At 39.3% G+C, this 17,722-nt stretch overlaps 1 protein-coding gene across 1 annotated transcript in view; it reads right to left on the bottom strand.

The window, feature by feature from the left end:
• Positions 1 to 17,722, bottom strand: part of ush2a (Usher syndrome 2A (autosomal recessive, mild)) — a gene marked incomplete at both ends in the record, with an annotated part of 211,764 nt that overhangs the window by 149,873 nt on the left and 44,169 nt on the right. The window contains 7 exons of the mRNA XM_081394329.1: positions 659 to 1,156; positions 3,194 to 3,352; positions 4,944 to 5,107; positions 7,099 to 7,282; positions 9,886 to 10,533; positions 12,967 to 13,162; positions 14,895 to 15,025. Of these exons, the coding sequence (XP_081250455.1) occupies positions 659 to 1,156; positions 3,194 to 3,352; positions 4,944 to 5,107; positions 7,099 to 7,282; positions 9,886 to 10,533; positions 12,967 to 13,162; positions 14,895 to 15,025 (1,980 nt within the window). The remainder of the gene's footprint in view (positions 1 to 658; positions 1,157 to 3,193; positions 3,353 to 4,943; positions 5,108 to 7,098; positions 7,283 to 9,885; positions 10,534 to 12,966; positions 13,163 to 14,894; positions 15,026 to 17,722) is intronic.

Below are 17,722 nucleotides of genomic sequence, written 5' to 3'. Positions count from 1 at the left end.
AGGAATTAATTTTCATCCCGGCTGAGATCAAATGGCATCTCTATAATAGTATTTCTCATTATTGTAATGATGTAGCTGGAGACAGCTAAAAAGAAAGCTACGACATAGCAGAAGAGCATTTCAGCTCTGCCATGTGCATTTAGGAATCACTGTTAAATAAATGATGTCTAACAAAATCATACTCACTCTAAATTAAAAAAAGGAGAGATATATTTGGTGACTATTTAAATGAAAAAAGACAATATTAGTTTCAACAAGTTTAACATCTTTCATCATATTAGGTCTGGTGGAAGACAAAAAAAGGACACAAAATGAAACTATGTCAAGATCAGAGGGTAGCGATCATTATAACAATGGGAACGCATTCCCCATGACTAAAATGGTTCGTATATTCTCAACCAGGAGGCCTCATCAAATTTCTATGGGAGCTGCAGTATGACTTAAAATTATTTAATTAAAATGTTAAAAAAGAAAAAGAAAAAAAGAAACCTTCGGAAATTACAAAAATAATTGTGGTTAATTAATTGAATATATGAGAGGCTAATCAAATATTGTGTTGGAGAACCACTGGCATATACCCATGCTTTAATGTGTGCCCCCTATTTTTCAAAGTGCCTCAGTTTAAAAACAGTGAAAAATGCTCCAAGGGTGTCAATACCGTTGGGTAACACTGGAGGTTCCCAGTCCACTTTGAGTTGAGAGGACCCTAGGGTTGTGATTCTGGGTGCAGGCTGCTGCTGGGGAGGTATCTGAGCAGTAAGTACGATCAGACTCTCGCTGCGAGCACAGCCTCCGTTAGTGCAAGCCTGCAGACTGAAGTTGTATCGAGTGTATGGTTGCAGCTCCTCAGCAGTAGCCTCTGTTTGAAGTCCTGTGTAGTGGATCCTCTCTTCTCCTGTCAGATCATGTATCGAGCTCAGGGTATAGCTGTCCATCGGACCAGTGGTGTTCAAGGGCTCTGTCCAGTTAAAGGAGGCGCTGGTGGGTTTGGCTCGACCCACAAGGGTTAATTGGAGCTCCTCTTGCTCGGGTACAGAAGACAGGGTGCGTAAACTGACCACGGCACTGCTGGTGTTAGCACGAATATTACTGGTGATGAGCTGGTAAGAGTATGTTGTATAAGGAGACAAATCGGCATCTGTGAAATGTATAGTTCCTGTATGAGAAAGAGAATAAGGAAGCTGTCAAATTAGATTGATGACAAATGTTAGTGGAACAATGACATCACTACCATTAAAAAGTTCAGAGTCAGTCTCTTGGTCAAGGCCTAGTAATGTTTTTTTTCAAGGCCAAGTAAAAATGTTAATATTGTGAAATATTATTACAATTTAAACTAACTTTTTTGTTCTAATATATTTTAAAAAGCAATTTATTCTCATTCTAATATGTTGATTTAATGCATCCTTGCTGAGTAATTTCTTTCAAAAAATAAAATATTACTGACCCCAAACTTTGCCATGTTCTTAGAAATTTACTCTGTGTTCGTTTTTTAAAAAACATTCATACTTTCAATTTACAAGTTTCAATTTACTGAGGTGTCACCATCAAGTAAAAACATATTTCCCAATACTACAGTATAGCATAAATTACATATTAAATAAAAAGTATTTAAAGGTCCCATTGCATGAAAATTTCACTTTATGAGGTTTTTTAACCTTAATATGAGTTTCCCTAGCCTGCCTATGGTCCCCCAGTGGCTAGACGTTTTAATGGGTGTAAACCAAGCCCTGGATATTTTTGAGAAAATGAAAGCTCAGACAGGCGAATCTAGAAATCTTCCCCTTATGACGACATAAAGGTTACATCCCCTTTCTCTTCTTTGCCCGCAAAAAGAATTTGGCCCGCATATGAGAAAATGAGCTGCGCAAGCGCGATATTGTTTTTTCCTCGAGAGACATCATGGCTTGCAAACGAGCGAAGCATGGCAGTTGCTCAGTGTTTGGATGTACAAATGAACAAAAAAGTATTTTTTTAATTCCTTCATCCGAGCCTCTAAATAACAAGTGGGTTATGTGAATTTCTGATGTGTAATTGTTCAAGTTCAGACAGATAATCTTTCTCTCAAAGTCGTTCAATACTGTTTAGCATCAGTAAATCAAGCCAGTGACTAAACGATCAACTTCACGTCGTTTCTCTTAGTAGGATGAAAATAATCTTAAACTGTGATTAATATATATACAGAAAGCGCTCAAAGAACAATCCCTTTCCAATCGCCCAAGCTGTCAATCACACAGCGCGAGTTTATCTGGACACTTGCCAAAACTCGTTATGAAATCAATGACGCTGTTACACTGCACAACAAAGCTCTTACTGTACTTACCTCATGTTTGCATTGGTGAAATCATTAGTGAGAGAGCAGAAACTGCGTTGCAATGATAAGATCTTCATTCACGTGATCAACAGGCTATCATCTGCTCAATGCTCATCACTGCAACATTTTTATGTGATGGGAATAGATCTAAATACTTAAAAAACTTCTCACTATTCGTTAATCCCGATAGCTGTAATAGTAAAAACGTATAATAGCAGTAATAGTAAAAGTTTTCGAGAGAGTTCCACATGTAATGCTAGATATTTCATATGCAAGCATGTCAGCCAATCACAGCAGTGGGCGTTTACACTGAAGTCTCACAGCAGACACGCCCCTTCAAACAGAGCGTTCAAATCAGAGGCTAAAATCAGGCTAGGAAATATGCCTTTTATTTCTAAATTATAACAACTTTTGATCTAAAAAACATACTAGTAACATTATATGGGCACCCTAGGAAATATTCTAAAATAATAAAATAATCCATGCAATGGGACCTTTAAGTTTGTAATTATATATATACTGTATATATATATATATATATATATATATATATATATATATATATATATATATATATATATATATATATATATATATATATTGGTTATGGGGATTCACACCACATGATATTTTGAAACAGGAACTAAAATCGTCCTTGATATAACAAGTTTAAATTAACACAGTAATGAGAGCCTCCAGGGTTTTCTATATGATATCATTTGAATCTATCAATATTATTGCATCATATTTGATTAGGACACAGAGTTTAAGTATCATTTAATTCCAGAACACAATATTATATTATATACTATATAGGCAAAGACATTATGGCAGCACCATAAAACATTTGACGTTCAGAAAATCTGCATTAGTCTGACTAACCGAACGGGTGCTGGCTATAGCTGGTCTGGATGATCTCTGAATCTCGGAGCAAAGTGTACGTCAGTGCATTGCTGTTGGGGGAGTCAGGGGCTCTCCAGCTCAGCTCTATGGTCGTGGAGTTCAGAACCCGGCCGAGGGGAGGAGGCTGCTGTCGGGGATCTGAACAGGAGTGGTTTAAGACAATGCATATTGCTGATAAATCCGTGAAAAAGAACCAAAGGTGGAAGAGACAAGGTTAAAGCACCACATCTGCTAGCTAAAGGGAAAATTGACTATGAATATACAAGAGCAACAATCATTTGTTACATGTAAATAATGCTAACTTAATAAAAACACTGTACAGGAGGGACACATTAGGGCTTTAAGAGACTCAGTGAGGTTAAGTGCAGTATGCTCTAAACACATACAGACCCATAAACAGGTCACCTTTCAGTATACATGCTGAATGTTTATAGACCAGATATGCACTGAACCAAGGAAGGGTATAAGATCATGAGAGAAATATAGAAATGATCAGAAATGTAGACAAAGATATAGAAATGTTCAGCTAAAACATAAGGATGCAACATGATTAAATTTGAGTGTCAGCTCATGTAAGTATTTTGAATAAAGTATGTAATAAGTCCAGCGTAAATATCACAGCATTTGCGCATCGGCAGTGAGTTTTGACCTTAGGTATGCTTCCCTTGCGTTAAACTTAGAAAGCAATTTGACTATATTGAAGAAATCTGCATTTAAATTACAGTCACTACAATAAAGAAACTCTCTGATATGATCTATAAGAGGCATTTTCCCATTTTTGAGCCAAATGGAATGTTGAGCCAAATAATTTTACTATTTAAGGAACCGTGACATGGTTTGACGAGCTTTCTTTTCTATGTTGAAGTATTTCCTATTGAAAACCAAAGTTGGAGTAGTATATATCGAAGGGTTCGCCACTCTTTTAGCCACTAGCCTTTCATTTCTGTCATAATTTCCATCATGCTTCAAATCTTGTACCTTGGACGAGAGCATTGAAGAATCTTTCAAAATTATTAAATTCCAGCTACTTCCTTCAAAACCAATTTATATTTGGGAAAAACAAATAAAGTATGAGTGCAAGTGCAACCCAGAGCTCAACGTGAACACAAACAAAAACTCCAATTTTCATTTCATGGGATCATGCTGATTAGAAATAAACTTAATTTAGCGGTAATTTCATACTGATTTTTATTTTTTTTATAAAAATTAGCTTGGTGTCTTTAAAATTGATTATTTGTATTGTGCATGTGTTGTTATGCTTATTGCAGTATTGTGCCATTAGCTTATCAACATGCTTAAGTAAAACTATTGAAATCAGTTATTAATATATACGTTTATGTGAATAAATATTACAATTTTGCCTATTAATCAGTGTTGCTATAGTTAAGTAAAACTAAAATTAATAAAAATATTTTTCATTAACTGAAATTAAGCTGAAATAAAATATAAATATTAGATGAAAACCTTAAATGAAACAAAAATTATAAATGTTTTCTTAATGAAATAAATTACAAAAAATACTAAAACTAAAACAAAAATAAATAAATTACATTTAAAAATACAAATAAATAAATAAATACAAAAGCACATAACAAAATTTCTCCATAACAAAAAAATAAATAAAAAAAATACATTAAAATATTGATAAATACAATAATAGTATATACTGTAAATAATACTAAAATAACACTGCTATAAAACTATTCCTCAAGTATATATTGATTCTGACCTTTACTGCAGCCCAGGTAGTTGTTTGGATCCATGTGACTGGCTCCCTCCACACAGGCGTCACATTTATCTCCGGCCACATAAGGCTTGCACAAGCATTGCCCCGTCTGGGGGTGGCATGTGCCATTGAATCCCCCCACAGGATCACATCCACATGCCTCGCACCTAGACACATGAAGATCACAAGAGACACAAAAAACATTTTCATAAGATAAAAAACAGTATCACTTCTTCTGACATTGTCTATGTCTGTAGAGGACATGAAATCAGGTAATTAACCAAAAGTAACAAGTCCAGTTTTATTTACAAAAAACTGTGAGTCTCTCCGACTAGCTAAGATACGAAGAGTTGCACAAAGTGAATGTGTGCATGTTAGTGCGTGTGTGACTGTGAGAGATGGACTAAATGGAGGCATTCACAGATGCACCTGTCAGTGACACTTCTGGGAGGGGTGTAGGGGATGGAGGAGGAAAGGCCCTGAGGGGCCAGCAGCGGGTGATGCGGGGGCCAAGCGCCTGACACCCTCGAAAGCAGCTGATAAAAGCCACAGACTCTTAATGAGCTGAAAATTTGTTCTGTCAACTAGAGGGGTGTTTTGGGCAAAGCCACCCGTTTCCTAATGTGGTTCGACCTTGACTCCTCGGAAGGAGACAGTGAACTTTTTTTTTCCTTCCCCCGTCATGCAAAAATGAAGCCAGTTGAGGTATCAAATTCTGTGATCAGTACCAATATTGCGATGTTCCACATGCTTACATTCTCCATATTTGAAATATATCAGTAGCTTGCAGCTATCAAATAAATGACTCCAGATTGCGCCTCGACGTTTGTCTAGAACAGGTGTTGCAAATAGAGCTGGAAAGTTTGCAGACAAGAAATTGAGCGAGTTTGACTGGCAACAAGAAAAAACAGTGAGCAGATATGAATATGACCTACACTTCTGTTAAATAAAACTTTTTTCCCTGCAAGGTTAAATGATTAGCCAAGCACCATTCTCCATGTAGCCTATGTTTGTCATTTGCTGTGATGGCTAATCTTCCCTAACCATATTGTGGGTTTTTAACTACCTCTATTAGGTGGTCCGTAGCGGACTACCCAATATAAGAAAACAAAATAAGACGCATTGTCTTATTGATTCCGGGGCGGACAAATGAGTTTATAATATTTAGATAAAGAAATCTTTATTGTGTAGGATCTCCTGATGCAGTTCAAGCTTCCCCTCTAATCAGTTTAAATAGTTCATTTTTCATCCTTACCGGGCGAACGAGTGCAGCTGGATGGATTGCGTATGCAGTGATCTGTCACGACTCGTATGGATTAACAATTTGTGATGTCCGGTAGCCCTGTTGTTGATGCATTGAAAACACGCACTCATGCTATTTGCATCTCACCAGCCAACAATAATGTTCTCCCTACCTACTGCGCATCCCAACATCATATTTTTTATTTTGGGGGGGAAACACTTAAAAGGTAAACGATGGTTAATATGGGAAGCGCTGACGATGTCCCCCACTGTTCCTTTTCTTCACCCAGCATGGCTGGAGTAGTTATCTATCTCCTACAAGCCTTCAGGAAGGTCATTCAATGAGACTTCAACCAAACCACCAAGACTTAAATATAAAAATAATCAAAAGAAAATCTACCGTATGTAGGAAACGGAGAAAAAAAAAAAACATGAAAAATAATTTTCCAATCCATTGACTCCAGAGAATGCCAAGTTTTCCATTCCCAACTTAGGCCATATGTTCAAGCTGGGGAGCTGCTTTGGAGTATATCATTAAGACAGCTAACATATGATGTATTTACAACCTAATTGATGTATCCAACAAATCAACTATGCAGAGAGCATTAAAATGCAGCCTCGTTTAGAGGCAGGAGACTTTTAATGGCTAATTTGACCTTTGCTGGCTCTGTCTGAACCCGTGGCCAGTAAGCAGCTAACTGGCTCAAATCGCTATGAAAAGTGATGTGCATGGTTTTCTAAACGGGCTTTATTCACTAGTGTTCAGTCTCGGTGACGGGAGGGAGGTCTGGAGTAATTTTTGATGGTGATTTACACTGTTCTATTTAACTTGAAGATATATCTTGCTGCATGTTAATAAATGAAAACGTCTTTCTCGAAAATGACCGAAATAAGGGTGTTAGGCTATAGCACTGACCTGCCAGCGCTTGGATTAAAGCCAAAGAAGAGATCCTGGCACTGGTCGCATCTGCGACCGGTCAGTGATGGGTGAGCACACACACACTGCCCTGAGTGGGCAGCACACACCTGCCCCACTGCTCCGACCGAGTGACATTCACACACTTCACACTCGCTCATACCCGCCTCGGACAGGAAGAAACCTGCAATGACAGGATGCAAAGAAACACAAACAGACTCAGTATGCATTTTGATTGTGTGCTCTCTGATTTATTTCCTCTTTTTTATCACTATGAAAAAAAAAATCTATCAACATTTCCTTGAGAAAAAGAGGTACGAAAAGTTCAAATTAATGTAATGTTTTCAAACACATAATTGCATGTTATTTACAATGATATGGAAATAAATGTATTTTAAATGTAGAAAGTTCTTTTTTTTTTACCCACTTAAGTAGGACTTAAGTACATCTTTATATGTAATTTCAGTGAAAGAGTCAATGGGGTCCAATGTTGGTTTGAACACTAGTGACTTTCATTGTATGGACAAATTCTTTTGTTAACAAATACTTTTTGTGTTCCACAGAAGAAAGAAAGTCATAGAAATAATGACAGAATCTACATGTTTAGGTGACTTATCCCTTTAATGGGATAAGTAGAGTACATCCTTATCAGTACTTTAGTACATCTCATACATTCTGACTAAAATCTCCTTTTGGCTTTCACAGAAGAAAGCAAATCAAGTAGGTATTAATTTTGTGGTTGAAATATTCCTTTAAGAGTGTGCTGGTCTACTTTTCTGTCTATATCTCCTTAAGAATAAAGTACGAGTTGAATCTCAAGGGCTCCGTCAGGCTCCTGCGCTCATCAATCAGACAGGGGGCGCTGAGTTTGAGATGTTTCAATCACAGGCTGCTTCCCCTCCGGTGAAATACGATAGAGGGGCTTCGTGAGGGGGAGCCTGGGGAGGGCCTGCAGAAACACAGTCATCAGTTCCCCCCACCCTCCACCAAATGGATCTCCCCCCGCTCCCTGTGCTTTCAATTTACTCCTGCCAGCCCCACTCTCCGTACACATGCTTTATGTGCCGGCATGGGCGGCCGAGGCTTTGGTGAGCAGCAGGTACGTCCGCATTATTTCATCATGTGTGGGGAGGCACGAGCTAGGGGAGGAATGACCGTACATCCTTGTCTAGTTAACGTGCGAGCTTAGCGCCCTCATATCATATGCATAGGCCAATTGGAGGATGTTGGTGAGCATGGTTTCCCTGCTGTAAAAAATAGCATAGCTAAACTGGCTTAAGCTTACATCTAAAATGACCAGACACATCTATATTTCTAAATTCCAGCAAAAAAACTATGTTTTGGGCATTTTCAGGTCGGTTTGACTGATTACCCACCAATGGCTACCCCTGTCGAAAAGAATTGTGCTTAATTCTATAGAATGTGCACTTGTAGTGTACTTTAAATTTTAAAATGTTTTTTTTTTTTTTACTGTACTTGCAGATATTAATAATGAAATAAAAAAAACACTTATACACATAAGTGGCATTTTTATTTCATTATTAAGATCTGTGGTTAACACAAGCTCAAGATGTTTTTAAGCTTTATTATATGGCATAAAATACATCAATAATACCCCACTGTGGCTACAGTGATTGTCGAGGATATTAAACATAATTTACTCACTTGTTCACTTTTATAGCCTTGTTGTGTTCATTCTCACACAATTGCAAACTATTATAACTCAAACTTTCCAACTTGTAGATAAATAAAGATTAAAAGAGTTGTTAAGTCATGCCGTGTAATTAGTTTACAGCCTAACCTTAGCTTTTTACCTCTGCAGATTGAAGGCTTGTAATTCATAAATGTGTTAATTGTGATGATTATCTTGATGAACAAGTGTCATAAACATGAGTTGGTCACAGAGCTTATTTTCTGCAATAATTCAAAAGCCAATATAAAACAAAATCCAGGGTAACGCAACTTCTGGGTTGGCCTACAAAAAAAACTTTAATTTGTTCTTTAATCTGGTCTAAACTAGTCTGCGTTGTTTTATCATCAGAGTTTAAGGGTTGTTTAACAACCGTTTTTATTGGATAATACAGCATTAGCATATCAACTATCCAAATTACAAATAGGGACACATCTCTACAGTACTCTAAAGGAAGAGTAACTTCCTTGGAAGACTGTGCTTGGCGTATAAAAGTGCAAGTTGGTTTTACAGTAAACAGTGAAACAGTGAGGGTTAATCTTAATTACGAATACAAAGGGACCAGCTGTTACAGTTGGTCCTGCCACACTGCCACTTGGACCCCTGGCAGTGCACTTCTAGCACTTACTATGCTGCAAAGAATAAGAGAAGTGCAAACATTTCCACCCCCTGAAGTGCACTTGAGTCATGAGGCCAGCGCTGGCCCAACAACCACTGAGGGGGTTGATTGAGGGTACATGAGGAATGGCCTGTAGCTATGCTAGTTAAACGCCATCGGCCAAAGTGACTGCCAAACACATTCAATTCCCAGGCACAATCTAGGGAAAAAGGAAAAACAAAACAATGCAACAGCTTGCAGAGCCAAGAACAAAATGCGAAGGAGTCATTAGTTAAGGAAAGGAAGAGAGTGGTTTGTAATTCAAAAGATGTTTACTCAGACACTTCAAATGTGATGCGCAATGCCTAGGAATCACGGTAAACAACAAAAGCGATGACTTCACTGGCATCGCCAACACAGGATAATGAGCTTACAAAACCTGATACACCTTGTAAATACACACATAGTAAGATATTCCACTCAGTCTGAAAGCACCAACCTGGTTTACAGGTTCCACAGTCTCGGCTGTAGCGTGTAGGCTGGCACACGCATTGACCGCTAGCAGGATCGCACACGGTTGCAGGCACGGTACCCATGTGGTCACATTGACATGGTTGACATCCATGTGTGGCATTGGCAGAACTCAGGTTGTAGGTGTGAACGGAGCATCGATTACACCGCAGCCCCTGTACGTTGTGTTTACACGTGCATTGGCCCGTGTTCTTGTCGCACACATCTGAGCCATTCACCGTGCCTCTGAGCTCGCACTGGCAAGGCAGACAGCCCAAAGAATTGCTGCGGTCCAGACTGTGGTATCCGTCCCGGCACAAGTCACACTGTCGGCCCTCAGTGTGAGGTTTGCACTTACACTGTCCTGATACAGCATCGCAGGAGATACCGAGAACGGATCCGTTCAGACTACAGTCGCAGGCAAGGCAGACTCCACTGCCATTCAGACCGTAGAAGTGAGAAATGCAGGTGTCACAGAGGAGGCCTCGCACACCATGTTTGCACTCGCACTGGCTGGTGAAGGGATTACAGAACTGGTGCAGAGAACCCCGTGGGTCGCAGCCACAGGGAACGCAGCCGTTGGGATCTGTGCCATTGAGGAATTTGAAGCCGTAGTTACATCGGTCACATGTTAGACCTAAGTGTAAAAAAAGAGGAGACAACTATCAGTGCTATTCCCAACCAGAACCCCAGGGGGTACTTAAGCAGGTTTCAGGTTTTGCCTTGATACATTTAACAAGGCAAAACTTTTTCTTTGTTAAATTTAAAGAACTCAAATTGTATATATATAGTTTAAGTTTAATTGCAAATTCCAAATAAAAAATATTTACACAAAAATTTGTAATAAAAATAAAACAAAAAATGTTGCCTTTATATTTCAGTTTTACTTTATTTTTTATTTCTACATTTTATCTCACATTTACCTTTTTATTTTATTTTACTCTGAGGTTGAAACAGGCATCCATTACTTTCATTGCATTATGTTACTTAAGAAAAAAAAATGAAATTCAATTTATATGGATAACACTAGTAACAGAATATATGTGCAAATGTGCTTTCTTTTACAGATTGCAGCATTTCATTCATCTTTCGTTCAAACAAATGCTATTTAAATTCGCCTTACCATCCACAAACCACAAACCTTGAAATCTGAAATGATTTGGTTTTGGCCTTTACATCATAACCCACATCTCATAACACAATGTAGTATATAGTAAACAAATAAATCAGTGAAATATTACACAAGGAATAAAAAACGAAATTGGTAATGTCATCATTAAGTGAGCCCCTTTCCCAATGATGAATTACTCACCTCGGGCATAACACTTAATTTCTCTAAAAGGAACATAAATAAATTAAAAGACCCAAGAAGGGGAAGGGAAAAAAGTAAAAATAACTACGAGGCTAAAAAGAATTACAGCTCATTTGGAGACCCTAAAAGGTGGTCTACGTGGAATCAAATCATATCAAGTTTTTTAAAATGTGTGCGGTGCTTATTTGAATATGCCATACATATTCCTGACAGGTAATCTATTCCTAATGTTGCTGAGCAGCGCCTACAGGGCAAAACGTTTACAGCCATAAGTACTGAGAACTCCACACTTCTCCACTGCTGTGTATTTCGCTACAGAGCTCCACTTTAATGAATTTAGATATTAATATATTGCTCCCTACCCACAGTTAAACCTCATTACAACATTATGTTAAATGCACAATGTGACACAGATGAATACTCCAATAATATCACGCCAAAGGTGCTGCAATTTGTCATTGTGCTCATGGCTTGTAGATGTTGGAAAAAAGCTATGGTAACCGTGTGCCGTCCAACTGTGAAGATAAAAAGAAATTAACTACTAACTTTTAGAACAAAGTGCAGGCAAAATATGTAAGTCTTAAAGCTTAAGATATTATTTTTTGGTTAAATTGAAGTGAATTTGGTTCACCAGTGAGATATGTGCATTTAACTGCCCGTTGGTGCACCCGTGGAGTGGGACGTGCACCAGCGCAGCCCACATTTTATCAGTAATGCTTTTCTGCATAATATTCTCATACATCAACATTTCAAAGCACATTGTGTACGCAGAGTACTTTGGACGCTTGATAAATTTTGTCCTTATGAAGCTGCGGCTGGCCTCAAACGCGCTGGAGGTAATAAATTGCCTTAATCAAATCTAATTTCTGAAAAATACCTGTGGGAACTACAAACAAAGAAGCAGGTCTTGTAAGAAGCGTGAAAAATAAGGAAGACAGGGGCAGTTTATTATAATCAACTTGGCATTGAATTACAAAATTAAAATGAGGTGGCCCTTGATATCCTGGCTTAGCAATACACATGATCTTCTAAGTAACATTCTTTTGCATTTCATAAGAAAACGGTTCAAAGGTACAAAGAAGAAGAAAAAAAATGGAACAGATTTATCGCAAAGGACCTGGAATGCCTGGAAAAGCTGGAAGAAAAATCCTTTTGGCTGCTGCTCATAATAAATTCGTGAAAAAACAGGGCTTTGCCAGAAAAAAAAAAAAAAAGGAGCTTGATGGTAAACAATTTAATCATGCCATTTACATATGCAGCACAGCGGAGCGATCACTGTATGCTTCATATGTTTTCATTTCAGAAATTAAAAAGTGCAGATAAGTAGCAAATGAATAATTTCTAATTATTTATATATATCTATATATATATATATGTTTGTTTTTTGTGTGTGTGGGGGGGGGTATATTTTTGAAATGAACATGAGATAATAGATAGTTGACGTCCTGGGATTTGAATTAAATTAGGTAACAATTATGATAAACTTAATATAAAATTTCCTTTTACATTCTTATACATTTCACAATAAATCTTAATGTCGACAAAAATTAATATCATGACTTTTACGTCAACTACCTATTTATTTTATGTATTTACTTTTTGCTCTCTACATTTTATCAAGTTTGTGGGAATTAACAGAGAGAGAGAGACAGAGAAAAAGGCTGAGAGACAGAAAAAAGAAGTTGGAGAGAGAGGAAGGGAAGGATGGGAGAAGAGAGCAAAAGAGCGAAGGAGGGCGCAATGCTGCTTGATACGTACCGATTACGTTTGCCTTGCACTGGCATTGACCTGAGTCCTGGTGACAGGTAATATCTGGCTGCACGGTCCCGGCGGTATTGCAGTTACAGGCGCGGCAGCCGTCAGCCAGCGCCGACTGCAGCTTGTAGAATCCGTGTTGGCACTGATTGCACTGTCTGCCAGACACATGTCGCTTGCACTTACACTGCCCCCCGATCTGTGGAGGAAGGAGAATGTCACGTGACCGTGCTCCAATTAGTCAAGTTGAGCAGGGCAGTGTGAGTGTGTGTGAGTCATGGATGGGCAGCTCTGCTCTGTCTCTATCCCCCCACCCTGCCGATCCCCATTTGGGCTGCTGGGATGCTTTTTATCTCCATTACAGAGAACGGAGTGGTTTAGGATGGGGGAGAAGAGGTCACAACACCTGAGCTCACAAGCTGCCATTGTGCAGAGGGTCGTGTGGCTTAACAAAACGGATCCTTTCTTTGGGATGGATTGAAAGTACCAGCTGTTGTTTGAATGAATGAGGGGGAAATATTTGATACTTCTGACATGAACAGCTACCGTGATGCTGGCGATAAAGTAGTGCTGATACGAAAGTCAATAACAAACCAATGCTTTGGAAAGATGACAAGTGGACTTTTGGGAAAAGTAGTTCAAACTACATTTTGCTAATGCTTATAACATAATATATTTTTTAGGGCTGTGCAATGATTAATCGCATCCAAAATAAAAGTTTGTGTTTACATAACATATGTGTGTGTACTGTGTATAATTATTTTGTATATATAAATACACACACATGCATTATTATATATTTGTGAATATTTGCATGTATATACTGTATTTATATATAATGTATATTATATTTAAATATTGTATATATAAATAACACATTTTCTTAACTATATACATTTGTTAATATATTTGTTAATATAACAAAATATTATAAAATAAAATAACTAAAATAATATTTATTCGTATTTTTCATCCTCATCTGTATGCATACTGTTTTATGACCTCATTCGTTTATAGACTACTGGAATATATATATATATATATATATATATATACACACACACACACACACACACACACACACACACACACACACACACATATCCTGAATAATTAATCAACAACGCTAACAGGATAAAACATAAGACTTAAGCTACATAAATTTCAACCAAAATTTGCCAAGAAAACACAATCCCTACCCAGCACCTAAAACAAACAGCCCAACTAACAGTGTAAAGTCATTAGCATATGTGAGGAAATAATCATTCTGATAATTTAAATAAGGTAACAATCTAACATGGTGCTGACCCAGCCATTGATTCTGAATTTGTCATCCAGTATATCTATCGACATGGATCTGTTCCTCCAAAATGCCTTTCATGATGCTAAGATAAAGGAAAAGGTGGGGGAGAATTCTCCTGAGAGAGGCTCTCATGACGACACTTTTACATACTCCCAACTGATCAAAACACTGATAAATGCTGTTGTGAATACTAAAGTCCTCAGCCAATACATCAATGCAAACCTCTCGAGAAGGATTGGCCAATATCGTTATCTGAATCTACAATTCTCAATTCCGTCACAAAGCCGGGGATCAAAGCCTGAGATGTCTTCCTTTAAATATGCACAGAGATTGCCTTGCCGGTACCGTTGCACCTCAAAATTCTTGAATGTTATTTAACGTCATAAATATCAGATCAATGAGTAGGACCATATGCAATCATATGGAGTCAAAAATCTGTAAAAAGTATTCTTATTTGTTGTGGAAAATATCTAATAAATGAATATAAATATGCAAAAAGCAAAGGATAAACTTGGTAAATGATAGGGGTTCAATATCTGCTTTCTGTGCAGGCCTTTTTATTAGAAGTGTGACAATTTTTGTGGATAAAGTATGAATAATGTGTTTGTGTGTGCATGTCTACACTTACCGGCTCACATTCTAAACTGCCATTGGCGGTCCCGGTGCTGTGGCACTCACATGGTTTACACACGTCCTTGGCCCACAGGAGTGTACCCACCTCCCTGTAGAAAAGACTCTGACACCGCTCACAGTTCCTGCCTTTAAACCCAAAGAGAGTGAGTGTCTATGTGTGCTTGTAGAAGGAAATGGGTGGGGGGAGGGGAAATTGATGCCAACCTATTAAAATTCAATCATATCATAGGACTATGATTTCAAATTAAAAAACTGCAGTCTTGGGAGAGGTCCGGCGAGAGTGTGTAATTTTCTAAGGTGTCCATTTTAATGTCCTCTTTCATCCCTACCTGCCACTGTGCCTGATGCCCAGCATATGAAACAATGAACCTGTTAGCATGGCCTGATTTACTTCATTAAATGTCCATCTGTTTTCGCTCTGATGCATTATTTCGATTTTTCTGCTCTGTTTTTTGATGCTTTCATTACATCACTGCTATTTCTCCAGCTGTTGTAATGAACAATTTCTGGTTTTCATGCCATATTGGAAAAATACTAAATTATTTTATAAAACATATGAAAGAAGTAGGTCCAATATGGGGTTTTCCAATAATCGACTGGGATATCTTGTATGGAAGCTTGTTTCCGCCATTGAATAAAAAATAAAAAAGGTAATTGTGACTTTTTATCTTAGTATTGTGTGATATAAACTCGCAATTGCGAGTTATAAAGTCAGAATTGTGAGATATAAACTCGTAATTCTGAGAAAAAAAGTCAGTATTTTTTTCCCTCAGAATTTGACCTTATAACTTGCAATTGCGGGTTTATATCTCACAATTCTGAGGAAAATAAGTCAGAATTGCGAGATTTAAACTTGCTATTGCAAGAAAAAAAAAGAGTCAGAATTGCAAAAAAAAAAGTCAAAATTGCTAGCTTGGCAAGCCAGACCTACATCAAGATGTTACATCTGGCAACTCACCATATACACGGCTCAATTCGAGGGGCGGGATAAATGGCTGTCTTTCAAATTCCCTCTGCACGCAATAGGACAGCGCTTCAACCAACCAGAGCGTTTTCCCAACAGCGGAGCTAACGTTAGTTGATAGATTCAACTTTTGAATCTGGCCGGCAAAACTACGAACACATCTTCCTTTTTTAAGAATGACTTAAGTGCCGTTCTTTGCTCTTTTCTCAAAGAAAAACTTAACTCCAAGTCCTCCAGAGTCGCGGCCAAAGCCGATTCGAAAGACTGTTCGCCAGCAGCAGCAACTCTTCTTTGTTTTCAAGTAGCAGGGAACCGTCGCAACTCTGTCGTCATTATGTTAAGCCCGCCCCGTCTACTCTATACACGATGTGATTGGCCTGACCCAATTTAGGTTTTTACAGCTCCGAAAGTCAACGGAGATTTGCTAGACTACCCTGGCTGCAAAATACATTTTGCTGCCGCTAGGGTGTGTCTAGTTCCCTTTCGTCAGCAGGGAACTCCGACGCCTCGTCGGGGGAGTTCCCCTGACGAATTGGGATCACGCTAGGGAGACCAATTGCCTTCGAGTGAATTAAAACGAGCCAATGAACATTGGCATGCAACATTTGCATTCCGCAGCCCGCCTACCAGCGCGGGTATAAAGCCCGGAAGCAAACATTGCATCATCGCTTATTGCTTCGGAGCCGACCGTTTGTGTCCTCTTTGAGTGAATGAGCTTAAGATTGTATCTTTCTTACGCTCTACGAGTCTGCTGTTTCAGGAGGGGATCTTTCTGTGTTGGTGAGACGGCGCTTCAGCGACCACGCGATTCCTGTCTGCCGGCTGCGTCTACACTGTTAATTCAAAAGCTGTTTTCACAGCTGGTAAACGGTGAGTGCGCACAGCGGGCTTGCAGTTTCCCCGCTGTGTCGCCGCGTTGGATCCCTGTGTGCTTCAGCACAATAAAGAGAGTACTTTCTTCCTGAAAGAGCAACACGAGTGAAGATCGCGTCCTTTTCAGGATGACGTTTCACTCGTGTGTTTCTGGATGCGATCGTTTCCTGTCCTCATTGACGGCCACGACCGCTGTTTCACATGCCTAATCGGTGTGTTGAAGCTGCGTTCGTGGGTGGTTCATGCTCTCTCATGAGTGCATGACCACGTCGGCACGTTGTTCGTCTCCCCTTTTTAAAGGATCGAGCCGTTCAATGTGCCGTGTGCCGTCGAGCGCCGGCTGACAGCGCGGGTTGTCACGGCAACTCAGCGCGCGTCATTCGGCGCTCTAGATGCGCGGCCGAGACTCGTGTGCCTCTACGAGGTTGAGTCCCATTTGCTTGTTCCCCAATTTAGTTCCTTTTCTAAAAAGAGGACTACTTTGGTTAATGAGCATTTGGTGGTCTGAGGGTTACAGTACGGAATGTCTCGCCAGGTGAAAGATCCTTACGAGCTTCCTACTCCTCTAGCGCATCGCAAACATGCTGAGACTGTGTTCGTGGGTGGTTTATGCTTTCTTATGAGAGCATGACCACGTCGGCACGTTGTTCGCCTTGCCTGCAGGCTTGAGCGCTCAGCGTGCCGTGTGTCATCAAGGCGATGGCCACGTTCACTGTCTTGCATGCCTGGTTGACGGCCATGATCACTGTTTCACATGCCTAATCAGTGTGTTGAGACTGTGTTTGTGGGTGGTTATGTTCTCTCATGAGTGCATAACCACGTCGGCACGTTGTTCGTCTCCCCTTTCTCGTAAAGGCTTGAGCCGCTCAGCATGCCGTGTGCCGTCGAGGCTTTCGGATGGGATTCTGGTCTTTCTCATGAGGGACCAAGCATTTCATTCGGGGCCCCAGGGGAGGGCAGATGTCGATTGCTACATCGGAGAGAGG

This window comes from Scardinius erythrophthalmus, assembly GCF_964197995.2.
Source record: "Scardinius erythrophthalmus genome assembly, chromosome: 19".
Taxonomy (NCBI): domain Eukaryota; kingdom Metazoa; phylum Chordata; class Actinopteri; order Cypriniformes; family Leuciscidae; genus Scardinius; species Scardinius erythrophthalmus.
This window is presented reverse-complemented; position numbering and strand designations above follow the sequence as displayed.